General features: G+C 40.9%; 2 protein-coding genes across 5 annotated transcripts; both read right to left on the reverse strand.

Annotated features, from left to right (window-relative positions):
- Positions 1–428: 428 nt before the first annotated feature.
- On the reverse strand, positions 429–3,549 carry LOC120006195 (probable galactinol--sucrose galactosyltransferase 6). Of its 3 annotated transcripts, none has more exons than XM_038856137.1 (6): positions 3,299–3,549; positions 3,141–3,181; positions 1,663–3,035; positions 1,363–1,572; positions 1,146–1,280; positions 429–1,026 (listed from the first exon to the last, which is right to left on the reverse strand). In XM_038856137.1, the coding sequence occupies exons 3-6, from the start codon at positions 2,976–2,978 to the stop codon at positions 429–431; spliced, it is 2,259 nt and encodes a 752-aa protein (XP_038712065.1). In that variant the 5' UTR covers positions 2,979–3,035; positions 3,141–3,181; positions 3,299–3,549. The 3 variants fall into 3 exon arrangements, with proteins under 3 accessions (XP_038712065.1, XP_038712066.1, XP_038712067.1); XM_038856138.1 differs by having other exon boundaries at positions 3,141–3,203; XM_038856139.1 differs by lacking the exon at positions 3,299–3,549 and having other exon boundaries at positions 3,141–3,286.
- A 3,634-nt stretch (positions 3,550–7,183) lies between these two features.
- LOC120004959 (60S ribosomal protein L7-4-like) lies at positions 7,184–25,629 on the reverse strand. 2 transcript variants are annotated; one of them, XM_038854349.1, is made up of 5 exons: positions 25,502–25,629; positions 25,217–25,413; positions 8,410–8,491; positions 8,262–8,319; positions 7,184–7,794 (listed from the first exon to the last, which is right to left on the reverse strand). In XM_038854349.1, the coding sequence occupies exons 2-5, from the start codon at positions 25,404–25,406 to the stop codon at positions 7,591–7,593; spliced, it is 534 nt and encodes a 177-aa protein (XP_038710277.1). In that variant the 5' UTR covers positions 25,407–25,413; positions 25,502–25,629; the 3' UTR covers positions 7,184–7,590. The 2 variants fall into 2 exon arrangements, with proteins under 2 accessions (XP_038710277.1, XP_038710276.1); XM_038854348.1 differs by having other exon boundaries at positions 25,217–25,410; positions 25,502–25,612.
- Between the last annotated feature and the right edge of the window lie 416 nt (positions 25,630–26,045).

A 26,045-nucleotide genomic window follows, 5' to 3' on the forward strand; every position in this document is an offset into this window, starting at 1 on the left:
GATTCTAGGTTCAACTTTCAAATCTTGTAAATTTCTGTGGAGCAACCCCATGGACTGAATATCTTGTAATTGTCTGGTGTGTATGGGACGGGGGTCCAATGTGACCGTGTCTTAAATGAGTTGTTTGTCAAAAAAAAACAAGAATATATATAAACTGTAGCAGGGATTTTATAACTGAAATTGTTACATTAAAAGGATGAAAGTTTTTATTACACCAGGAGAAATAACAGGATAGGCTTGGACTAGAGTTCTTTCTGCGTGTATAAAAGCAGAAGGATTAGACATTGTTTAAAATTTCCCCTACCAACTACATAGCAGTACTCTAGATGACAACAGCTAATTTAAAGAGAGAATTATTGTGGAATCTCCTTACATAAAATGCCCTAGGAGACCTGCATTCTAAAGTCTTAACATTCATCATATATATGCTACTCTACTACAACTACATGTTTCTTGCCCTCCTCGGGCATACTGTCCAAGTTGAATTTCACCAACCCGGACGATGAATCATACTCAAATTCCACATCAATGGAATCCACAATGACCCGTTTCGGCTGAGCTGATGAGTAAGCACCAAACTTTCCACACCCTTTAGCCTCCATTGAAACTTTGAAAGTTCCATCTTTGAGTTGGTATTCAAGCCCATCAATGGCACCACCAGCATTGAGCATATTGATCAGTCCCAAAGGTGCAAAGCTGAAGCCAGGAGCTACCACTTTGATCGGTGTCACAGTGAAAATTTCATGCTCAAGGACCTTAAGTGACACTGGCAATGATGCATTGTAAGGCAAGATCACAACTTCGCCTGTCCGATAACAGTAAACAACACAATCACCGTTCCAGTCAGGGTCGGTGGCAGCTTCAGCAATGAGATGGACATCTCGAGCCCGGATGGCACCGGTTAAGGCCTCACTTCCAGTTTGGTGGAAGGTGTTCTTCCTTTCAACACTGTTCCATGCTGCTCCTTGGCAGTTGTAGACTCCCAGCACCCCACTGTACTTGTTCATGTTCCATATTTTCAACAGGCTGAAATCAAACACAATTTTCAATTTGGTAAGAAAATGTCTATGACATAATAACATATATAAAACCTTAAACCTTAAGAGGACACTTCTTGTTGAGAACCCTAGGAGGAAAATCTTTACCTAACACCATCACGGGCTGGGTCAGTGAATAAACAATCTTTAGTGGGCCGGCCAGGTAAACGGGCCCTAAGAATTGACCCATCAGGCAGGACCAGCTTCTTTAGCAGCTCAAAGTTGTGCTTTCCAGGCGCATCACTGCAGAGACAGATCACCACATCAGCACGTCACAACCTATTTATCTACGATGAGTAGGAAATTGACGGCAGTGGTTCATTACCTAACGTAGACGGGCCCACCGCTGATGGCTCTGGCAGATGCGTGGTATTCACCCGCTGGATGGAGAGAGTGAAACATGTCCCAGTCAGGTTGCATGAACTCTCCTAGGAACACACTGTTGTATGCAACGGCAGCTATGTGAATGGTGTGAGAAGTAGGATCACGAGGATAGAAATCATCCGATCCTCTCACCACCGCCGTCTGTTTGGAGCTGCACCATAAAACCCAATGAACCACGCCCCATCAGAAGAAAAATTATTGAAAGAAACAAAACAAAATGACAATGAGACGTGTAACGTACCAATAGAGTGCATCAGTATTGTGGCTCATGCAAGCGATGCAACCATTGTCAGAGAAATTCCTTGCAACCGACGCATCAAGGGCTTGATGGTATTGCCTGGTCAACTCGACCCGGCCACCAAACCCAGCTCCGAGAGTCTCCAATAGGCACTGCACGTCCACTTTAACACCATCTATGCCTGCAGACGCCAGATAACTGTGAAGCTCGTTGTAGAATTTGTAAACCTTTCTGGGGTTCACTACCCCGACTCCCTGAACCGCTATTGCGTCGTTCTTCCACGTCGGCTCGTTCTCGACAACACCTTTGGTCAGCATCGGGTACTTCAACGACGAATCATATTCCTCCATCTCCTTCACTCCGGGTCGGACTCCGCCCCAGTATCCAGTAATCGCGTGCCACACGTACACGTACAGCAAACCGTGCTTCTCCTTTGCTATGTTCACGATGTTCTTGATCCCGACTGTTGGATCGTCCTTCTTTTGAAACTTGGAGTTTTCCTTGATCCCGGTCAACCTCAGCAACGGAGAAGGTTTGTTCTCCTGATTACTGGTATCTTCTTCTCGTGGATCGCCGCTGACTGATTGCCATCCGTCGTCTATGATCACGAACTTCGGCGGAATACCACCTGCGGAGAGGCTGTCGAGGCCGGATTCGACGCCTTCCTGTGTCACATCTTGGTAAAAGGCGTCCCAGGTGCACCAACCGAAGTAATCAACGATTGCAGGCAATTTTTTCTCATGACGCTGCCTGAAAGTCTTCAAGTGGAGCTTGACGGCTTTGACTGCCTCCTGAATTGTGAGGAAAGGGTCGGTCCCGGCGTATATGAAGAGAGGGTGCTGAAAGGACGACGCTTTGGTGTCGTTGTCGCCACTCTCGAGGCAAAGCTCGAGCTCGTCGTTGACATTGCCCTGAAGGCAAGCCCGGAAAGATCCTTCGATCAGAGGGAGGAAAACAGTGTAGACGATCTGATTCTCCTCGTTTCCGTCGTCGGATTCAAGGTGGGTCCCATCTTTAGTTTCCACGAGAAGGAATTGAGTCTCGAGAGGAATTTCTCTCCCTTGGTCGCCCATTTTTTGGGCCATCCACCATAGCTTGAACCGGAAGCAAGCCATGAACCGCACTTCACGCAAAGTGCCTAACCGGATCACTTGCTTGTAGTTCTCCTCCTCAAACGCTGCGCCGAGGAACATTCCCTCCACAGGTCCGGAGGCTGAACCAGACGTGGCGATCACATTGTCTGGTACTCCCGTCAGAATCGTCCTGTCTTTGACGATTAGCTTCCGTTCGGAGATTTTTACAACCGGTTTGATCGTCATCTCTTCTTTCTTTTCTTCCTCCTGGTCCCTCTTTAACGGTGCAGTAAGTTCGCCTTTCTGCAAATCCAAATTTCAACATATCGTTCATCTAGCACATTCAAACATATTCAACGTACGTATAAAATACAGATAAACATGGGTAAACATCAATCACTTACGTACCTTAGAAAGGAAAACACGAAAATTCTTGCTTCGAAGATTCCCTGCATGAACCCAGAAAGCAGACTGAAGCAAAGACCAAAAAAAGAAAAGGAAAAGAAATCGATCGTTTTCTAAAAAGGCAAACAGAAAATCTGAAAAGGGCAGGAAAATAAAATTACCAGAAGCAACACTAGAGCGCTTTGAAATGTAATGACGATACGCAGATCGCAAAGCCAATGGTGCTCGTAGATGAAAGCGAGAGACTATATTTATAGTGGGGGATCGATCGGATACTGTGATGCCAAGTACACCATCGTCAGTTCTTTAGTCTATACACCTCCTCCTCCGGTAAAGGAGGATCAATCGTGTCGTGTACTCATCCAACGACGCCAAAAATCTCCCTTGGTTAGGCCATTAATCCTAACGGCAGATCACGTTGCCACGTCAGATCCACGCTGCACCAATCAACTAATTCCTGTCATATTTCTCCCCGTCAGATACCAAACTTCGTTTACATCATACTGAGGCTTCCAAATGGATACGTGTACGGCGATAAGTGACCGTGGATTCTTCACCTATCACTGATTCGTGCTAAAACTGCTATGATCTTCACACGTGGCTCATGGAAAACACGTGGTTCCCACCATAAAAGAGACTGGTTTGGGTGTATAATTATTAACTAGTGCTAATGATTCCCACCATAAAAAGTGAATCAATGATTGTTGTCTACAAGTGGCGAAAGTAAAGTATCTTTGCCATGGGATTGGACCAAGCAAATAACAACAGCTACCGAACCACATGGGGGAACCTGGCAAAGTGGCATCTTTTTGCATAAATGTTCTTTGAAGTTTTGTTTTTGTATTATTTATCGTTTCAATTATTGACATTAATTATTGTTTGCTTCATACCTTTTCGATATGATGTGCATGAATTCTTCTAGCCTGTTTTTTTTTTTTTTTAATAAGAACATGAGTAACATCAATGAATAGTAAATTTGATTGGAAATCTAATGTTCTATGATTTAATAACTTATTTATGCCAATGATTTAGGTTTCGAGTTGTAAAAGTACATAGACAAGTGTTTATTTTTCTAGTTTTATTGAACTCATCACAATCAACGTTCCATACCAAAATAAAAAAAATATATTTCAAAATCCAAGTTATTCAAGTTTTTGTACACAATCACGTGGTTGATAGTCAAATGATGATTTTTTTTATTTTATTGTGGAGCAATGAGACAACGTAGCCTCGCAGCCTGATCATAGTACATTAATAATCAAGAAACAAACAATGGTCAAAACCAATCTTCTCCCGTCCTCTCTTCTCTTGCCAAATGCTTTGGACATTCAAGTCGAGACAAAACTTCTGAAACATCGTTTTCCATTCCTAATAGATGTTTAGTGGCACCACGTAATTTGTCTTATCTCCATCGGATTTTCCTAATTAGCCCCCAACAACTTTACTTATCTACCACATACGTGTGAAGATATCATAGGCCAATAAAAAGACCATGGCACGTGCAAAAAAGTTGAGACATTTTTGCAGCACAAGAATATCTTAATTCAGTGTTTCAGACACGACTCTCAATACGACAATGAGTGTTCAAATACGACGTCCCGCATGAGGACAGCCTCCTAAGCCGTTCGATAAGACAAAAGCCAATATAACCGTACACGTCATTTAGCGAGTAGATAAAAAAGAATGATGAGCATGTATCCTATTTTTAATTAAGTATACCTCATTAATCCTTTAAAAATATATTAATATTAGAATAGAGTGTTTTTAGTTAAAAATGTGATGCATATATGTAGTGCCCATCAAAAGAATACTCGTTGATCTTCAAGTAAAAATTGAACACCCAGTGACGGACTTGTCCGCCACATGGAATCTTTAGATAGCGAGTATTTAATTTCGAATACCCGAGAAGAGTGATTGAGTGGGTCCCTCACAATTAGGGGTGACAAAACTCTATCAATTACGAATGATCGAATTTGTCTTATTTGGATTAAACCAAGTTTGAACATACGTTATATGTCCGAAATTCTGGTCTAAACACAAATTTTATATCCGATTTAAAACCAAATCTGGGTCCAAACATATAAATATTGTCCGAACCCTAACCTGAATTAGATAATTGTTCAGATTTAAACCAATTAGAATTTCGTCAATTAAGTATGTCCGAAATCCAATCCAATTTAGGGTCCAGACATATAAATATTTCTTAAACATGGGTTATTATCCGACGCATAATTGACTTGAAATCGAATTTTTGCCACCTAGACTCGCAATGCTTGAAGGTCAATGATGTTGCATTGATGAAGGGCGTGGATTGGTTTGGAAAGTGAGAAGTAGGTTGTATTAAGGACAATGTTAGAGACCCCTAAAATTTAATCTGTAAAAGTTTCCCAAATCTATGTGGCATTAAAATAGTCATTGATTAAAAACACATATATAGGGTCCACTTCACATTCAACCCTCCACATTAAATGAGGTTTTTTGGGATTATTTTTTGGGGTTTCAAGCAATATTCAATTCTTTCAGGTCTCGAGAATATGCTTTTGTTTGTGGGGATTTTGCTTTTCTTTGACTACCCACTTCGGAGACATGCCTATCTGGAAAGTATGGAAGTATGCAATTTTCGACGGCCGGATTGTGAATGGTAGGGTAAATATGAATTGCAAACTTTGATAATTCAAAGAAAGAGTGGGGATAAAGTTATCCATAATTGTAGATCACATCATTACTGTTAAGATGAAATGTCCACGTCCGAAAGTTGAAGAAATCAAACTCCCTTATAATTTAATCGTAGAAAGCTCTTTAAAGATGAAACTGTGAGTGCCTAAATGACTAAAGCAGATAACACATTTATAAATTATTTTATGTTGAATGTTTTTACAATTACATGTTCTTAGTTTTTTCTCTTTTTTCCCTAATTGGGAGTGGTTGGTATAGAATTTTGTTTTTGTTTTTGTTTTTTTACATAAAACAATTACTCAGGGTTTTACCATGAGAGTACTCACTCACCGTGAAATATTCGGTTTAAGTCATAACTAATGTTGAAAGAGCGAGTCCATCACCGCAATCTCACCAAAATGCAAAGTAAGGGAAGCATCTTCCTCCGGACATGTGCTTGGTGTAAAATTTTGATTCATCTATAGACTATAAGAAGTAATGTGATATAATGTCATATTGACTGTAAATAAACTGATTATATATCAAGACAGTACTTGATGAAATATGAGACTTCGTGGCCCGTTACATAATGGGTTACTCTTTTTCTTAAGAGATTTGAATTCATGCATGGTCTTGATTATGGGCTTTGGTATAGAATGTTTAAGGAGCATCATTCCCATTCCTATTCTTATGTCCTATTTCTACAAACAACCAAACGAGCTGTTACTTGGATACCTTTTACTTACTTCAAAAAAAGTGTAGGTCTACATTAATTAAGACAGATGTTTGTTCAAGAATGACCTTAAAAAGGCTTAACTCAATTTCAGTTTATTCATAAAAATTAATTAAGATAAAGTTTAATATAATTGCTGATGAAAGACCAATTCTAAAATGGTTCATTACCAGACAAGTCAAATTATAACTCAGAACTGGGGTCTAGACCTTGACAAAATACTGATGCAAAACGTTAACATTGAGGAAGATTTATAAATTTCAACGAAAGCAATGCTAACTCATCTCTATCAGTTATTTAATGTTTTGATACACGCAACAAGGGTTTAAATGCATGGGAACTAGCTACTCGGGTTCTTGGTTTAAATGAGAATTACTCAGGGGTCATCTCTCCACGTAATCAGTACAAAAAGGCTGCTTTGTTCTTTCCAAAATTTGGATTAATGCGAGTCTTATTTTGATTTCAGTGCGGCACTGGTCTTCAAGTGCTTGGGATTCATGATTTACCATCCGTCAATTGTTGCTGCCATTTCAGGTATATGAAGCTGCGAATTAGTTATTAAAAGAAAATGATTTTTGTTGCTTAATTCCCTATGCCATGTTGTGGCTCGATTTGGATTATAATACGTGATACGGGCAATTCAATAAGTAGACAACAGTTGATCAAATTCAGCCAATAAAAGAAACGGAGATAGGGACACTACAAACTACCCCTCAACAGAGGTGGTTAAGGCATATAATCAATTCGGTGGTACTCAAGTTTGAATCCCACATCCCGCTTATTTTACAAAAAAAAAAAGAAAGAAAAAAAAAAGAGACAGGGACACTCATTTCTATATTACTTCAATAAAAGAAGCAGCACAATCATTCATGAAGAAAGCAGAATCCAACTCTTTAAAGAACACAGACTTTGCACATTGGATTGTGACTGTTGTTAGCTCGTTGCTGTTCATATTATGTGCATGTTTCCTATAGGAGGAGGAGGTATTCTATTGTTAATGGATTGTGCAATGGAAGCTTAGACCATCAAAACACAAAACTTCAAACAAGGAGATGCTGCAGAAGCCTAGTTCATCCTTCTGATGAGCTCGTTGATGTAATCTTCACGGTTTCCTGCATCACCACCTTCAACATATTGGCTTCTCTTCTTCTTCAAGCCACCCAATGGTGCCTTGAGCTTGAAGGGCCATAGGAAGTTGTTTGCCTCCTTGAAGTGAGGACCAACAGTCATAATCTCGTGGATGAGATCTTCCATGCAGATAATTCCATGCTGAAAAATAAACTCCATTGTAATGGCTCCAAATCATAAATGTCAAATTCTTTCGAATAGCAGTATAACCAGGAGAAGGTAGTTACCAAAGGCAGTTCTAAAACAGTCAACCTTCAGATTATTTATAGCCTTTGCATTGCAAGAAATACAAATGTAGTGGTAAGCACAGCACTATTGGAACAGAAATAAAACTAATATGAACACCTCGGGCGCAACAAAATAATTAAATCTGAATTCAACCAAACCAAACTGCTATGAAATTTCGCTTCAAAAAAAGCATTTGAAGCTCTCATTATCATCAATGCTGTCTCTTCCCTTAATTTCAAAAGCACAGTAGCTCAACCCCAAATTTGTCAACACTATCAAATTACACCACTAATTATCTGATTCACAAGGAAAGTCTCAGACTTTTAATGTCTATTTTTCATAACAAATTAAATGGCAATAATACATCAAGAAGTCGTTACCTGTCTCAACCGGAGAAGCTGCGAAATTTTCCTTGTCTTTGGATCAATGGCATCGATACTGAAATACATAAAAACAAATAAAATAAACGATAATTAAGATTCAAGTTTCAAGGAACAACAGCGGCAATTACGAATAAAATTAATATACCCACGAATCCTGACGAGGAACAGGAGCTTAGCTTCTGGTTTGACGTACAATCCACACATAAGCATAGCCTCAAGCTTCAAATTATAGAAACCAATGGTCAAAGCAAACCTAACTCAGACAATGACAAGTCCAAGCTCTCATGACACGTATCTCTATCTACTTAGTCTATCTCTGATGTACAACCATTGCTCTATAATTATTACAATGTTACCGTTAGTTCAACGGTCAAAGCAAACATTTCTCTATAATTGTTACAATGTTACCGTTAGTTCAACGGTCATATAGCTTGTGTATATATATATAAATGTCTCTGTAAAGTTTCTGCAATGAAATACAAAAAGACAAAATACAAACAATCTCAACAAGTCTTTTATGATATCGAAGCAGGTTCGAGAACTACTCCAAACAACTGAATCATCTTCTACCTCCATGGCTACAGTCACATCTGGACTTAATGGGGATGGTGCATCTACAGCGCAGGTAGCTACAGAGAAACCAGTCATCGCCATTAATGCGAGCTCACAACTAACGGTGAAGCTCAAGACTACTAACTTCACAGCCTGGCGATTGCAGCTTGTAAGTGTTCTGAGAGGATACAAGCTCTTGGGATATGTGGATGGAAGTCTTACCTGTCCACCCGACACTGAAGATGAACAAAAGGAACACTGGAAATGCCAAGACAGCATGTTGGTGAATGCAATAGTTGCTTCATTACATGAAACTACTCTTCCACTATTGGGGGATGTTACGTCCAGTCATCAAGCATGGACAAAACTTCATAGTCTTTTTGCTAACAAGTCAAGATCTAGAATCATTCAACTCAAACAAAATCTGGTCAATATGCACAGAGGTAGCAAGAAGATTGAAGAATACTTAAGTGAGGTAAAACATATATCTGATGAGCTTGCCTTAACTGGAAATCCAATCGAGGAGGAAGATCTCGTCATTTTCATACTCAATGGCCTAGGAGCTGAATACAAAGGAACAATTGAATCTGTAAATGGGAGAGAAAATCCCATTTCCTATGAGGCCCTCAGATCGTTGCTCCTAAGTCAAGAAGCTTATCAGCAGCGACTTGAACAACAACAATCACAACTGCTAGCCACTGCTAACCTTGCTCAAAACCAAACTCCTCAACAGTATAGGAACTATGGAAACAATCAAAGAGGGCCCAACTCCAGGTCTCAAGGTCACTATAGATACAGTAATAGAGGAAATCGTCCACCTTCTTCCTCATATCAGAACAACCATTACTCAACCAATGGACCATCTGGATACTCCAACTATGCTGGCAACTGTCCAAGGCCAAGGATTTTCTGTCAAATCTGTGAAAAACCAGGACACTCAGCTCGTACATGCAGGAAGCTCAAGGCTTATGCATCCGAAAATCCACCCCAAGCCAACTATGCTTCCAGTCACCACGGATCCAACAACACTGATAGGTGTGATAATACCTATGGTTTTTGGTAGGAATCTCCCCCTCTTAAGCTTCCTTTAAATAAATAATGAGTGTATTTATGTTTTGATTTGTATTTTGATAGGTTGATTGCGGTTCGGATGAAAAGTGATGAAAAAAAGGGCTGAACTGAAGAAAATGTCCACCGACCTTCGTGTGTTCAAATACTTATAACTTTTTGTCACGTTATCGGAATCAAGCGAAATAAAAGGCATTGGAAACTAGACATCTCAAGCTTTCCGTAGACGCTAAAATCGTGCAAATCGGACGTCGTATGGAGATTTTGGAATCATTCCACGCCTAGGCGCAATATTTGTGCACGCCCAGGATCACTCCTGCACGCCTAGTCCAGTGAAGTTGGGGCTTGAATTTGAAGTTGTGCACGCCTAGGCGTGGATACAACGCGCCTAGGCGCACAAGACAGTTTTTTTGAGATGTTTTAATTCGCGAACTGGCCGAGCCGCAACACACTTTTTAACCTAGAACTGATTTTCTGGGGAGAAAACCAGAGGGGGAAGGCGATTCTTGGAGCTAGGAGGAGAGATTCTTCAGCTCAACTTGGATCTACTCAACTAATTGGGTTTATTCATGATTTTCTCATCTCTCCTTTTGTGTTTTTCTCTCATTATGTGTAACTAAATCTCTTGTGCCAAGGCTAGATTGAAGCCTTGGGTTTGATGACTTTGTTTATGACTTGATTTACATACATATGAGTTGATTTGGGTATAAATCTTGTGTTTCTATGTTTGATTGCAATTTATTCATGCTTGTGGTGTTTGGCCAACACTTTAGGTTTTTGGATGAAATTGTTTGGAGAATTTGCTTAGACAATAATATGTCAAGTAGATTATGCTCCTTGAAACACTTGATTATGAATGTGTCTCCCTTTAATTAGGTGACAATTTGTATGAATCCTAATCTCCATAGAACTCCATGAATTCCTATGCATGTTTAGACCAATAAGATGGCTAGAATGTATTTAGGAATATCCGACCTAGACCAATAAGATGGCTAGTAATCGATTTTAGGGAGATTTGGCTTAGGTGCGCTAAAACCGACTTAGGTACGGATTCGTTATGCCCGAATTAGCAAATATGTGTGTAAATTTATGTCATTCCAAGTCATTTCCCAAGGGGGATTCCGAAGCCTTGGTGTTCATCTCATATTTGTTAAATCATCTCATTTGCATTAGTTGCATCCTAATTCTAAGAAAATACCAAAAACACTTTGCTCTTTGCTTGTTTTAGTTGAATTACCAAACCAAACAATCTTGAGTTGAATTTTACTTTTGATTGCATTGTCCATATATACATGCAAATATACATTTGGATTAAACATAACACCGTCCCTGTGGATTCGACCCTTGCTTATCATTGTGCTGTAGTCGCCGACTAGTACACTTGCTAGTAAGGTTAATTTAGACCCAACAAGTTTATGGCGCCGTTGCCGGGGACGGTTGCTTATATTTGATCCATTCTTGTTTATATACATAGATACTTACATACTTAGTTTAGCTCTTTCTTACTGGATAATTAGTGATCCTTATACTTGTCTTTCTTGTTTGTAGTTCATGCAAGGAAGACGTTCTCAAGATACAGAAATTCTTCCTGTCGATCTAGACTTGGAACGTGCACGAAGGAACAAGAGAGACAAGGATTTTCTTGAGGAGAAATCTTCCAGCTCTAGTTCATCTAGTGACAACATTTTGGGAGAACATTCTGAACAGGAGAGCATGGCTGAAAATCGTGAGGAAGTTGGCAATAATGCCAACAATGCAAATGCTCCGGTCACCATCATGGACTACTCTATGCCACAATTCTCTACTAGACAATCTTGCATCATATTACCAACCATTCCGCCAAATCTATCTTATGAGCTTAAATGTCATGTGATTAACATGCTCCCATCATTCTCAGGAGCTGAAAATCAAGATGCTAGTGATCACATTGATAATTTTCTGGAAATTTGTGGCACTCAAAAAATTCAAGGTATATCTGAAGAATTCATACGGTTGAAGCTTTTTCCTTTTTCTCTTAAGGAAAGTGCTAAGATCTGGTTCAAGACTTTGCCACCAAATTCTATCACTTCTTGGGATCAACTTTCTGCTAAGTTTATTCAGAAGTTCTATACTCAGTCAAGGACACAGAGGCTTCGGGATCAGATTTTCCATTTCAGGCAGAACAAGGGAGAACCACTTTTTAAGGCTTGGGAGCGATATAAAACTTTATTGATTGGTTGCCCACATCATCAATTCTTGCCATGGCAGATTATATCATACTTTTACCAACATCTGGCTGATGAATGCCGCCATAGGTTAGATGCAGCTGCTGGAGGAAATATTATGGCTAAGGAACCGACTGAAGCCAATGAAATTATTGAGACTGTGGTAGCAAATTCCTCACAATGGGATAATCGTGATCTTGATGCGCCTAGACACATGGTTTATGAGGCAAGTGCTTCAAATTCAGAGATGGCGTCTGTGGCTAGGAAATTGGATGCGGTAGTAACTTTGCTGAGCAGAAATTTGGAGCCTTGTGGAATTTGTGGAGGCACAGATCATCCTACTCATGTATGTTCTAGAAGTGGGACATTTCCTGAAGCTGAAGTTAATGCAGTTCAACCCTTTCATAGGCAGCAGAATGATCCATTTTCTCACACATATAACCCAGGATGGAAGAATCACCCAAATTTCTCCTATGCTTCATCCCAGAATTTCAATCAAGGGCCCAGACCTTGGCAAGCTCCACGACAAGGACCACCCTCTCAAGACGCAAAGAAGTCTGCTATGGAGGACCTTATCACCCAACTTGCTCAATCACAAGTCACAATGCAGCATTCCCAAGCAGAGATGAGCAATTCAATGACTCAGTTGCAACAAACTGTTTCCAGTAATACTCAGTCCATCGCAAAGCTTGAAATGCAAGTAGGACAACTTGCTCAGGCTTTAAGTGAAAGACAACCGGGAAAGCTTCCAAGTCAACCTGAGGTAAATCCTAAACAGCATGAAGATGCTAATGCTATTACTGTCTTGCGAAGTGGGAAAAGGGTGGATAAAAAGATTGAATATAAAGGGCTTGATGGTGAGAGTCATGATGAACCTACAGTGATGGAACCGAGTACCACCACCACACCTCATGTTGAGAAGGAAAAACCGGAAGAAGTGGTTGTTCCAACAGTGCCTTTTCCATCTCGTCTTGCACCGGCTAAGAAAAACAAGTATAATCGGGACATTTTTGAAGTTTTGAAGAAAGTAGAGATTAATATTCCACTTATTGAGGCAATTAAGTCTATTCCTGCATATGCAAAATTTTTGAAGGAGTTGTGCACTAACAAAAGAAAGATTGGTGATCATGAAGAAGTATATCTCTCCGAAGAGACAAGTGCTATTTTACAAAAGAAGCTCCCACCCAAATTAAAAGATCCGGGTAGCTTTACCATTCCTTGTATAATTGGAGAGAAAGAAATTGAAAAAGCCTTGATGGATCTTGGTGCGAGTGTGAATATCATGCCTTATTCTGTTTACACTACATTGAAGATCGGTGAGTTGAAACCAACATCAGTCACTCTCCAATTAGCGGATCGCTCTTTAGTGCATCCTTTTGGGCTAGTTGAAGATGTTCTAGTGAAGGTGGGAGAGTTCGTTATTCCGGTGGATTTTCTAGTGCTTGATATGGAGGGTGAACCTAATCCGGGAAAAGATGTACCAATCATTCTAGGCCGCGGTTTTATGGCAACCACCAACACCATCATTGATGTCAAGATGGGAGTTCTCACTATGACAGTTTTTGATAAAACTATTCAGTTTCGGCTGTTTGAGGCCATGAGACATTCTAATGATTCAAAGACTTGTTTTTGGGTGGATGTGGTGGATAGAAGAGTCGACATGGAGCTGCATAGAAATGATAAAACCATTGCTTTGGAAGCTTTTCTAGTGGGAGATATTGAGAGGACTCTGGACAATGATACTCAAGAAGTTGTAAACATGTTTGAGGCTTCTCCTAGTTATCAACACAAGTGGCGTCCGACCTTTGAAAATTTGAGGGACTCCCCAAATCTTGAGAAGCTAGTACCATCTATAGTGAGTCCGCCAGAGCTAGAGTTGAAGCTTTTGCCCGCACACTTGCGATATGCATTCTTAGGTAACTCTAAAACTCTTCCTGTTATTATTTCTTCTAATCTTTCTCTCTTGGAAGAAGAGAAATTGCTCCATGTTCTCAGGGAATACAAGAGTGCAATTGGGTGGACCATTGCGGATATTCGTGGCATTAGCCCCTCTGTTTGCATGCATCGCATTTTGATGGAGGACGGAACTAAAGCCACTAGAGAGGGACAAAGAAGATTAAATCCAAATATGAAAGAAGTTGTCCGGAGTGAGATTTTGAAGCTCTTGGATGTTGGCGTTATTTATCCTATTTCTGATTCCAAATGGGTGAGTCCAGTCCATCTTGTGCCGAAGAAATCTGGGATTACTGTCGAAGCCAATGAGAACAATGTGCTTATTCCTACTCGGAAGGTCACGGGATGGCGAGTTTGTATTGATTATCGGAAACTGAATTTAGCTACCCGAAAAGATCACTTCCCATTACCTTTTGTTGATCAGATGCTTGAGAGACTGGCAGGGCATGAGTATTATTGCTTCCTGGATGGTTATTCTGGTTATAACCAAATTGCCATTGATCCCGAAGATCAAGACAAGACTACTTTCACTTGTCCATTTGGAACATTTGCTTACCGTCGGATGCCTTTTGGCTTATGCAATGCTCCTGCAACATTTCAGCGTTGCATGATAAGCATCTTCTCTGACATGGTGGAGCGTGTTATTGAGATATTTATGGATGATTTTTCTGTCTTTGGGTCAAGTTTTGACAATTGCCTTCAAAATCTATCTATTGTGTTGAGGAGATGTGAAGAAACCAATTTGGTGCTAAATTGGGAAAAATGCCACTTTATGGTGCAACGAGGAAATGTGTTGGGGCATATTATCTCCAAAAATGGGATTGAAGTTGATCCGGCAAAGATTGAGCTTATATCGAAGCTTCCTCCTCCGATTAATGTGAAAGGAATTCGTTCTTTTCTTGGACATGCAGGGTTCTATAGGAGGTTCATTCAAGATTTTTCTAAAATTGCTAGGCCTTTATGCAACCTTTTGGCCAAAGATGCAGTTTTTCTATTCGATGAAGCTTGTATGAGGGCGTTCGATTTGTTGAAAGAGAAACTTACTACCGCTCCGATTATGATGCCTCCGGATTTTTCTTTGCCATTTGAAATTATGTGCGATGCTTCTGACTTTGCCATTGGAGCGGTGCTTTGTCAACGAGTTGACAAGAAGTCTCATGTTATATATTATTCAAGCCAAACACTAAATGATGCTCAAGTTAATTATACCACTACCGAGAAAGAGTTGTTGGCCATTGTCTTTGCCTTGGACAAGTTTCGTCAATATTTAGCATGCTCTAAAGTGATTGTCTACTCTGACCATGCAGCATTGCGGTATTTATTGTCAAAGAAAGACTCCAAGCCACGGCTCATTCGTTGGGTACTGCTTCTCCAAGAGTTTGATTTGGAGATTCGGGATAAAAAGGGGTGTGAGAATGTAGTTGCTGATCATCTCTCTCGGCTCGCTATCAAGGAAAACGGTGAAAGAGATATGGATTTCAATGAGACCTTTCCAGATGAGCATTTATTTGAGGTCGAGGAAGTTCCTTGGTATGCAGATATCGTTAATTATCTGGTAAGCCGGAAATTACCTCCGGGTATGACCACACATGAGAAAAACAAGTTTCTATCCTCCATCAAATATTACTATTGGGATGATCCTTATTTATTCAGATGTTGTCCTGATCAGATTATCAGACGATGTATTCCGGTTAATGAGCAAGAAAGTGTTCTTCACTTTTGCCACTCTCATGTGTGTGGAGGGCATTTTGGGGGGAAGAAAACTTCTGCCAAGGTACTTCAATGTGGATTTTATTGGCCCTCTTTGTTCAAAGATGCTCATTCTTTCTGTTTGACGTGTGATCGATGCCAACGAACCGGGAATATTTCAGCAAAAGATCAAATGCCATTGAACAACATATTGACTATTGAGTTATTTGATGTGTGGGGGATTGACTTCATGGGTCCATTCCCCAATTCCCATGGAAATCTATATATTTTGGTGGCGGTTGATTATGTGAGTAAATGGGTTGAAGCTCTACCGTGCAAAACCAACGATCATGGTGTGGTTTTGCATTTCTTGAAAAATATGATCTTTGCAAGGTTTGGAACTCCAAGAGCTATTATTAGTGACGGTGGATCACATTTTTGCAACAAGTACTTTGAGAAGTTGATGAAAAAATGTGGGGTAACTCATAAGGTTTCTACACCTTACCACCCGCAAACGAGTGGTCAGGTGGAGATATCGAACCGGGAGATCAAACATATTCTTGAGAAAACGGTTTCTTCTAGTAGAAAGGACTGGAGTATTAAGCTTAATGATGCTCTTTGGGCTTATCAGACCGCTTTTAAAACTCCTATTGGCATGTCTCCATACCGGTTAGTCTTTGGGAAGCCTTGTCATTTACCGGTAGAGCTGCAACATCGAGCATACTGGGCAATCAAGGTTTTGAACTTTGATCTCCAGGAAGCTGGCAATATGAGGAAGCTCCAACTTAATGAGCTTGATGAGCTGCGGAATGACTCCTATGAGAATGCTAAAATCTACAAGGAAAAGACCAAACTCTTTCATGATCAACATATCTCAAGGAAGGTATTTGAACCAGGTCAAAAAGTCTTGCTGTATAATGCTCGCCTTCGATTTTTTCCGGGGAAGCTTCGATCAAGGTGGAGTGGTCCGTATGAGGTGATTAAAGTTCTTCCTTATGGCTCTGTATTTATCAAGGACCCTCGCACAAGTTTTGAGCAGCAAGTAAATGGTCACCGCCTCAAGCCCTATTTTGAGACCTCTTTTGATATGGAAAAGTACAAGTTACGCTTGGAAGATCCTCCATCCCTTTGAAGATCTTAGCACCGCCACGTCTGGCTGAAGACATTAAACTTAGCGCTATTTGGGAGGCAACCCAATGCAGTATATCCTTTTGTGTATCCTTTTCTTCTTTATCATTCTATTTTTTTTATTGGCAAAAAAAAAAAAAAAAAAAAATTTTGTGTGGATGTTAGTTTGGATGTGCTGAAATCTGGCTGTAGGAAAATTGAAATTTCTGGGCAATATGTTACAGCCAGACCACGCCTAGGCGTGCATATCCACGCCTAGGCGCAACTTATCACCACGCCTAGGCGTGGCCAATCCACGCCTGGGCGTGTCTATTTAAAAAAAAAAAAAAAAAAAAAAAAAAAAAAAAAAACTTATCACCACGCCTAGGCGTGGCCAATCCACGCCTGGGTGTGTCTATATACCACACAACCTGTACACTCACTCACATACCCACGCCGAGCTCTCTCTTTACCGCGTGCCTAGGCGCACCTCTCCCATCCTCGCCTAAGCGACAGTCTAAGCGCGTCAGGTACGTAATAGTTTCTTCCACATCTGGTCGTTTGTGATCTTTGAGTTCTAAGCTTGCTCTCTTCCAAGCATGATTTGAAGGGAGAGAATTGCCCAGCTTGGCAATGGCATATCCTAATTCTTGGAGTTTAGGGCTAAAGTAAGGGATATCTTGGTTGATTCTATCATTCTGAGTCATGTAGGACATATAGGTTGCCTGATCTGCTGTTTTTGTCTACAAGTTGTGGGATTTGGAGCTTGAAGCTCGGGTTGCCATGGCAACCCGTGCGTGTTGGGGAAGAAGGGACCACGCCTAGGCGCGGTTCTCTCACGCCTAGGCGTGACATCGCCTAGGCGCGGTTTCCTCACGCCTAGGCGTGAATTCACCTTTCATTATTCCATCATTTTCATCCTTCTGTGCAGTAATGCGTTTATGATTATACCTGCTATTCTTAATTGTTGTACATTGCTTTTGCAGGAATTATGCCGCGGCAAAAGATATTGGCAACCATGCGCAAGAAGCGCACTTCTCAGTTCACAACACCTCAGCCACCTCCTGCAACAGAGGGGTCTACTTCCGGAGCTGCCACTGATTACTTTGACATTGCTACTCTTGTGCCGGAGGTATATTTATCTGCTGATCTGTTGAACAAGGTTGGGGTAAGAAGTGAGCCTTTCGGCCGGCTCCGCCACTTTTGTTCTTTCATTGCTACCCCGGATGTTTCTTCTGCTGCTGATGTTCCGGTCTATCCCAGCCTGGTGCGTGCATTCTATCGCACCGTGGAAGCAACAGGGCCTGGCCTCTACCAAGCTATATTGCCTTCCGGGATGATTACTTTTTCTGCTGCTGATGTTAGTGCCAGTATTGGACATCCTACTTCCCAGCCTCCTGATAGTGGTTTCCAGCCACCTATTCCTTCTGCCCAGCTGGAGGATCATGAGTGGATGGTCCAACATTTTACTGGTCGACGGGGAAAATTTGTTCGGAAATCTGCTCTTCCGCAGGTTATGTATCTTGTGGACCGGCTAGTGCATGGTAACTTATGGCCAACTGGGCACCAGAGTGAGAGGAGGGAGGAGGCATTGGAGATTCTTTATTGTATCTGGACTGGTACTTGGTTTGATCTTGGCCACTATTATATTCAGTCCTTTTTGGCTATCCGTAGGAGCGTGGAGAACACCAAAGTCAAGGTGAAGAGGCTCTTTCTGCCGCGGATCATCACTCGCTTGCTGACATATCTCCAGGTGCTACCTCTGACTCTGCAGTCTGTCTCTCTTCCCATGGAGGCGTATGATTTGAGCAACTGGCGTATTAGTATATCTCGTATTCGCTCTGCCCCTGCTGGGAGAGCTCGATATGCTCCGGGTGTGCAGCAGTTTGCGGAGGAGGACGAGGATGACGAGGAGGAGGATATCGCTCCGAGTGATGCCGATGCTGCTGATCATGATACTCGGATCAAGGAGATGAGTGACCAGCTGACTCGTCTTGAGCACACTTTCCAGTATCATGCTGAGTATGTCTAGCAGCAGTTCCAGACTCAGGGTCAGCAGATTACTGATGTCCTATCCATGCTCCAGGAGATGCGGCGCGACAAAAATCTCACCTATGTTCGCCGCAAGACCTCTGGTGGACCCACTCAGTAGTTTCCCCTGCAGGTTGTATTGTTCTACGCTTGTCCTCCATTATATTTTGTCCCGATTCTTCGTATCTTATGCTTTGAGGACAAAGCTTGTTCTAACAGTGGGGTGGTTGGGTAGTCTTATTTTATGCTACTGTTATTAAGGTCAAGTACTATGGATGATGCCCTCTTATTTTCTGTAAATCTGTACGTGGATGGACTCCTTTATGTTTCATATTTAAGTTGCGAACCCATCTTATCCCCTTATATGCTTGAGGAATCATTGATGCCTACTTGATTATTTATGAAATTGATTCACTTGCATTGAAATGTAGTGGGGTATGACTTGGTTGGATATATGTGTTGAATGTGGATTTTCTCTTAGATGAGCTAGAACATCATTTCAGTAATATCATTGGCACTAGTTATTTGTATACAATTAAAAAAAAAAAAAAAAAAAAAAAAAGAGAGAAAAAAAAAAAGAAGAAGAAGAAAGCTTGAAAATGATGAAAATCATGTTCCGCTCATGTGTTTTTGCTGAGTAACCGGGGCTCTTGTCTAACCAACTTGAGTTTCGCGTAAAAAGGTGAGGCAGTCATGATGAACATACTAGGCCTGCTTAACTTCGAAACCTTGTCAACTCGAGAAATTGATCCGAGGGGTGCTTTGACACCTAATGCCCTAAACCAGCTGGTTGGGAGTCATTGGTTGAGAACTCGCTACATGGGTTGACTAGAAAGTTTAATGGAGTGAGCATTGCACGGTCCTAGTTAAAAAAAAGAGAAGACATTTAGATAGAGTAGTATGTATATAAATAATGTGCCTTGATATTATTGCTTGGTTGTTCTTGGGAGTCTTGGAATGTGACTATGTTAGCATGTATAAACTCTTGAAAGCCACATTTTTTATGCATTTCCTCTTAGCACTGCATGCCATCTAAAAAAAAATATTTAATTGAGTAGGCTGAAAATTTTCCATGAGTATATCGTGCGGATGAAGTGTGGGGTGCTTGATATCTTGAGACTGAAACGTTTGTGGGTGTCGTTCTTGTAAGCCCTCAGGAGACACAACTCCTCCACTAGGGACACCTAGGGGTTTAAAGGCTTGTTGCATATGCTAAATGCAACCGCGATTCCTGCGTTAGTGAGTTAAGATGTTAGTGGTACATGTACTTAATCTAGCTTTACTTGAGGACAAGTAAGGTTTAAGTGTGGGGTGTTTGATAGGTGTGATAATACCTATGGTTTTTGGTAGGAATCTCCCCCTCTTAAGCTTCCTTTAAATAAATAATGAGTGTATTTATGTTTTGATTTGTATTTTGATAGGTTGATTGCGGTTCGGATGAAAAGTGATGAAAAAAAGGGCTGAACTGAAGAAAATGTCCACCGACCTTCGTGTGTTCAAATACTTATAACTTTTTGTCACGTTATCGGAATCAAGCGAAATAAAAGGCATTGGAAACTAGACATCTCAAGCTTTCCGTAGACGCTAAAATCGTGCAAATCGGACGTCGTATGGAGATTTTGGAATCATTCCACGCCTAGGCGCAATATTTGTGCACGCCCAGGATCACTCCTGCACGCCTAGTCCAGTGAAGTTGGGGCTTGAATTTGAAGTTGTGCACGCCTAGGCGTGGATACAACGCGCCTAGGCGCATAAGACAGTTTTTTTGAGATGTTTTAATTCGCGAACTGGCCGAGCCGCAACACACTTTTTAACCTAGAACTGATTTTCTGGGGAGAAAACCAGAGGGGGAAGGCGATTCTTGGAGCTAGGAGGAGAGATTCTTCAGCTCAACTTGGATCTACTCAACTAATTGGGTTTATTCATGATTTTCTCATCTCTCCTTTTGTGTTTTTCTCTCATTATGTGTAACTAAATCTCTTGTGCCAAGGCTAGGTTGAAGCCTTGGGTTTGATGACTTTGTTTATGACTTGATTTACATACATATGAGTTGATTTGGGTATAAATCTTGTGTTTCTATGTTTGATTGCAATTTATTCATGCTTGTGGTGTTTGGCCAACACTTTAGGTTTTTGGATGAAATTGTTTGGAGAATTTGCTTAGACAATAATATGTCAAGTAGATTATGCTCCTTGAAACACTTGATTATGAATGTGTCTCCCTTTAATTAGGTGACAATTTGTATGAATCCTAATCTCCATAGAACTCCATGAATTCCTATGCATGTTTAGACCAATAAGATGGCTAGAATGTATTTAGGAATATCCGACCTAGACCAATAAGATGGCTAGTAATCGATTTTAGGGAGATTTGGCTTAGGTGCGCTAAAACCGACTTAGGTACGGATTCGTTATGCCCGAATTAGCAAATATGTGTGTAAATTTATGTCATTCCAAGTCATTTCCCAAGGGGGATTCCGAAGCCTTGGTGTTCATCTCATATTTGTTAAATCATCTCATTTGCATTAGTTGCATCCTAATTCTAAGAAAATACCAAAAACACTTTGCTCTTTGCTTGTTTTAGTTGAATTACCAAACCAAACAATCTTGAGTTGAATTTTACTTTTGATTGCATTGTCCATATATACATGCAAATATACATTTGGATTAAACATAACACCGTCCCTGTGGATTCGACCCTTGCTTATCATTGTGCTGTAGTCGCCGACTAGTACACTTGCTAGTAAGGTTAATTTAGACCCAACAAACACCAATGTTCAACCTTGGCTTGTTGACTCAGGAGCCAGTCATCATATGACCTCAGATCTTGGCAATCTCTCCCTCAACTCTGAATATGGAGGCACAGATGAAGTCAAGATAGAAGATGGCTCAGGTTTGCAAGTCACACATCACGGCACTTGTCACTTACACACACCCACTAAGACATTCACTCTTGAAAATACATTATGTGTTCCTCATATTCAACGTAATCTGCTCTCTGTTCATCAGTTTACTAAAACTAACAATGTGTTAATTGAATTTCATCCTAACTGTTTTGTCATTAAGGATTTGAAGTCGGGAAATGTTCTGGCTCGGGGTCCATGCGTTGAAGGCACCTATCAGTTTGGTTCAGTGCAGCACAAGTCAGCCATGGTGGCTCACAAGTCCAGTCTTGATACTTGGCATCAACGATTGGGCCATCCCAACTCAGTACTACTATCTTATTTGTTAAAATCTGCAAACTTATGCCCTCTTGTTTCTACTTCTACTCCTGTTTTATGCAACTCTTGTGACATTAATAAAGTTCACAAATTTCCATTTGGCATGTCTTCAGTTCACACCACTCGTCCACTACAAGTTATATATTCAGATGTATGGGGGCCTAGTTCTCCAGCATCCATATTAGGACACAAATATTATGTGATATTTATAGACCACTTTACACGTTACACCTGGTTCTATCCTTTGTTCCATAAGTATGATGTTCTGAATATATTTTTACAGTTCCAAAGACTAGTTGAAAGACAATTTGATGCAAAGATCAAAACATTATATACAGACAATGGAGGAGAATATGTCAAACTTCAAACAACTTTGAACCAGCTAGGCATCTCCTGGAAACAATCACCACCCTATACTCCGCAACATGTAGGCCTGGCAGAGAGGAAGCACCGACATATTGTGGAGACTGGGAAGACCTTACTTGCACATGCCCACCTTCCTCCCCAATTTTGGTCTTTTGCCTTTGAGACAGCTGTGTATCTCTTAAACCGTCTTCCTTTAACTACTATCAAACCATACTCTCCTTTTCAGTTACTTTTTCAAACTCCACCTAACTATTTAAAACTTAGGCCTTTTGGTTGCCTATGCTATCCTTGGTTAAAACCCTATACCAATAGTAAACTTGATCCCAAATCCTCCCCTTGCATCTTTCTCGGATACACAACCTCCCAAAGCTCCTTTAAATGTTATGACCCTAGTACTGGCAAACTTTATCTTTCTAGACATGTGCTTTTTAGAGAACATCTTTTTCCTGGATTGTCTTATCCTACTTTTGAGCAGCCCATCCCTACAGCCACCAATTATGACCCAGTGCAAGGTCCTTTACCTACTCCTCCCAATGTTTCTTTTTCTACTCCTAACGTCTCTATTTCACCTACCCTTGACTTACCTACAGCCACCAATTCTGACCCAGTGCAAGGCCCTTTACCTATTCCTCCCAATGTCTCCTTTTCTACTCCTAACGTCTCTATTTCACCTACCATTGACTTACCTGTTGCGTCTCACCCATCTCATTCCACCAATCCTTCACCTCAACATGACATGTGTCCAGCTCTCATGTCTCCCAATTCCAACATATCAGATTCCTCACAACTCCCTTCACTTACACCCTCTCTTTCCTCGAACACTCCTCCTCGCACACACAAAATGGTCACAAGGTCTATGAACAATATTTACAAGCCTAAAACCCTTAATCACACTACTTTACATCCGCTGCTTGCTTCCCCTGCACCTCACACAGTTTATGAAGCCCTTAAGTCTCCTCATTGGCATCAAGCCATGGTCGAAGAACTCAATGCTCTTCACCATCACTCCACCTGGACACTCGTACCACCCTCTCCATCTCACAAACCCATTGGTTCTAAATGGATCTTTCGAATCAAACGCAATCCCGACGGCACTATCCACCGCTACAAAGCCCGTCTTGTCGCTCAAGGTTATCTTCAAAAGCCTGGCTTAGACTACCAACAAACATTTAGTCCGGTAGTAAAACCTACCACCATTAGGCTTGTTCTCTCCTTGGCTGTCATGCATCACTGGCCGCTGAAGCAACTCGACGTTAACAATGCTTTTCTACATGGTTCTCTCACTGAAACAGTTCTCATGAAACAGCCCCCTGGCTTCATTGATCAACAACATCCTAAACACTTGTGTCTGCTTCACAAATCTATATATGGGCTCAAGCAAGCCCCTCGGGCATGGTTCACCGCCCTTCGCGCTGCTCTTCTTCACCTTGGGTTTATTAACTCTAGAGCTGACACTTCTTTGTTTATTTACAAATCCCCTACTGTAATTGCTTATGTTCTTGTATATGTTGATGATCTTATATTAACTGGCTCTGATCTCTCCTTTATACACAGAATCACCGCTGCCTTGGGGTCCAAGTTTTCACTTAAAGACTTAGGTGATCTCTCATATTTCCTTGGTATAGAGGCTATCCGCACCAAAGACACCTTATTTCTCTGTCAACATAAGTATATTCGGGAACTTCTAGAACGTGCGACTATGGCTGCCTCTAAACCTGTTGATACACCTCTTCCATCCTCGTTCAATCTGTCTCAGCACAGTGGCTCTAAGCTCTCTGACGTCACTCTCTACCGTCAACTTGTGGGCAGTCTCCAGTATCTGTCTCTTACACGTCCAGACCTCAGTTTCGCTGTCAATCATTTAGCTCAGTATCTTCAGCATCCCACAACAAGCCATTGGCACACTCTCAAACGTCTACTTCGCTATCTCAAAGGAACCATTCATCACGACATTCTTTTTCGTGCCAATACTTCCCACAGTCTACGTGGCTACTCCGACTCTGATTGGGCTGGGAACCCCGACGATCGATCATCTATCACTTCATACATTATCTTTCTAGGTTGCAATCCCATTTCTTGGAGATCTCGAAAACAAAAAGCCATAGCCCGGTCTTCCACTGAGGCTGAATATCGCTCACTTGCCGCCACTGCTTCTGAGGTTGTATGGATCACTCATCTTCTGCGTGAATTGCATATCTCTCTTATTCACAGACCGCTGCTGCTTTGTGATAATTTGGGTGCAACTCATTTAAGTCACAATCCTGTTCTTCACTCCAAAATGAAACATATCGCCATTGATATACACTTTATTAGAGACCTTGTTCAAAAAGGTATCCTTGCAGTTCGTCACCTCTCCACTGTGCATCAACTTGTTGATATTCTCACCAAATCATTACCTCGTCAACGCTTTCTTGATTTACGTGCCAAGATCAATCTCCACGATGGGACCCTGATCTTGCGGGGGCGTATAGAAACCAATGGTCAAAGCAAACCTAACTCAGACAATGACAAGTCCAAGCTCTCATGACACGTATCTCTATCTACTTAGTCTATCTCTGATGTACAACCATTGCTCTATAATTATTACAATGTTACCGTTAGTTCAACGGTCAAAGCAAACCTTTCTCTATAATTGTTACAATGTTACCGTTAGTTCAACGGTCATATAGCTTGTGTATATATATATAAATGTCTCTGTAAAGTTTCTGCAATGAAATACAAAAAGACAAAATACAAACAATCTCAACAAGTCTTTTACAAATAAATGTGTTCCTTTTGCTCTTCCTCGTACTCTTTAGCGTACTGTTTGGCTCTGTTGTAAATAAGCTTCCGGGTCTCAGCCTTCTTCTTCTTCGCTGCTTCCACCTCTTGCTTCTTCGTCAATGCCCATTCCTCCTCTCGCTTATTCTTCTTCAACACCGACTCGGGAACAAAAACGGCTGTTTCACACATCTCTCTGCTTCAAATTAAAAAAAAAAAAAAACAAATTAAAGCCAATTTGAAGCGACGCTAGTGAGTGGAGAAAATTGAAGCAGAAAGAGAGTTACTTGTTGTTCAAGGTCTTTCAGTTCTATCTTCACGGAGGAGTTCTGGCTTCGCTGCTCGTTTCTGAGAAATAAAAGTGACTCCAAGTTTTTCGTTGCTTACGAAAATGAACATCAGCCCTTGATGTGGACTAAATGTCTAAATTCTCCTTGCGGCTTTATGAACTCTTATAACTAGGGAAATAAGTCAATAACAGTACCAGAGCCACAATGTTTTTAATTTCCATTCCATTGTTTCATAAATTATAAACTGTTTAAACGATGAACACTAAATTCCTATTTTGATGAAGAAAAAGATACTAAAGTATTATTTTCTCCAAGATCAAAGACGACTTTCTTACAAGGCATTTGATTGACATCTTGAGGAGGGAATGAGACGAGCCGAGGGTGAGAATCACTTACTCTCTAGTTTTGTTGAGTTTGGGACACCCTCATTCCCTCCTTATGGAGATTAACCAAGCTCACTAAAATGGTGAGATTAGAAAAGACTATTATACCCCTTATTAAGAAGTAAACAAAACCATTAAATTAATATATTTTTATGTAC

The sequence above is a fragment of the Tripterygium wilfordii genome, chromosome 9, assembly GCF_013401445.1.
Source record: "Tripterygium wilfordii isolate XIE 37 chromosome 9, ASM1340144v1, whole genome shotgun sequence".
NCBI classification, from domain to species: domain Eukaryota; kingdom Viridiplantae; phylum Streptophyta; class Magnoliopsida; order Celastrales; family Celastraceae; genus Tripterygium; species Tripterygium wilfordii.

What these genes read in the sequence shown, in the direction of transcription:
- LOC120006195 (XM_038856137.1), bottom strand. Translation starts at nt 2,978, where the DNA reads ATGACGATCAAACCGGTTGTAAAAATCTCCGAACGGAAGCTAATCGTC. An exon ending in GGTGGGCCCGTCTACGTTAG is followed by an intron (nt 1,281 to 1,362) that starts GTAATGAACCAC and finishes CTGTCTCTGCAG; the next exon opens with TGATGCGCCTGGAAAGCACA. An exon ending in CCAGCCCGTGATGGTGTTAG is followed by an intron (nt 1,027 to 1,145) that starts GTAAAGATTTTC and finishes GTTTGATTTCAG; the next exon opens with CCTGTTGAAAATATGGAACA.
- LOC120004959 (XM_038854349.1), bottom strand. Translation starts at nt 25,406, where the DNA reads ATGTGTGAAACAGCCGTTTTTGTTCCCGAGTCGGTGTTGAAGAAGAAT. An exon ending in TTCCTCGTCAGGATTCGTGG is followed by an intron (nt 8,320 to 8,409) that starts GTATATTAATTT and finishes TATGTATTTCAG; the next exon opens with TATCGATGCCATTGATCCAA. An exon ending in AGCTTCTCCGGTTGAGACAG is followed by an intron (nt 7,795 to 8,261) that starts GTAACGACTTCT and finishes TTTATTTTTCAG; the next exon opens with CATGGAATTATCTGCATGGA.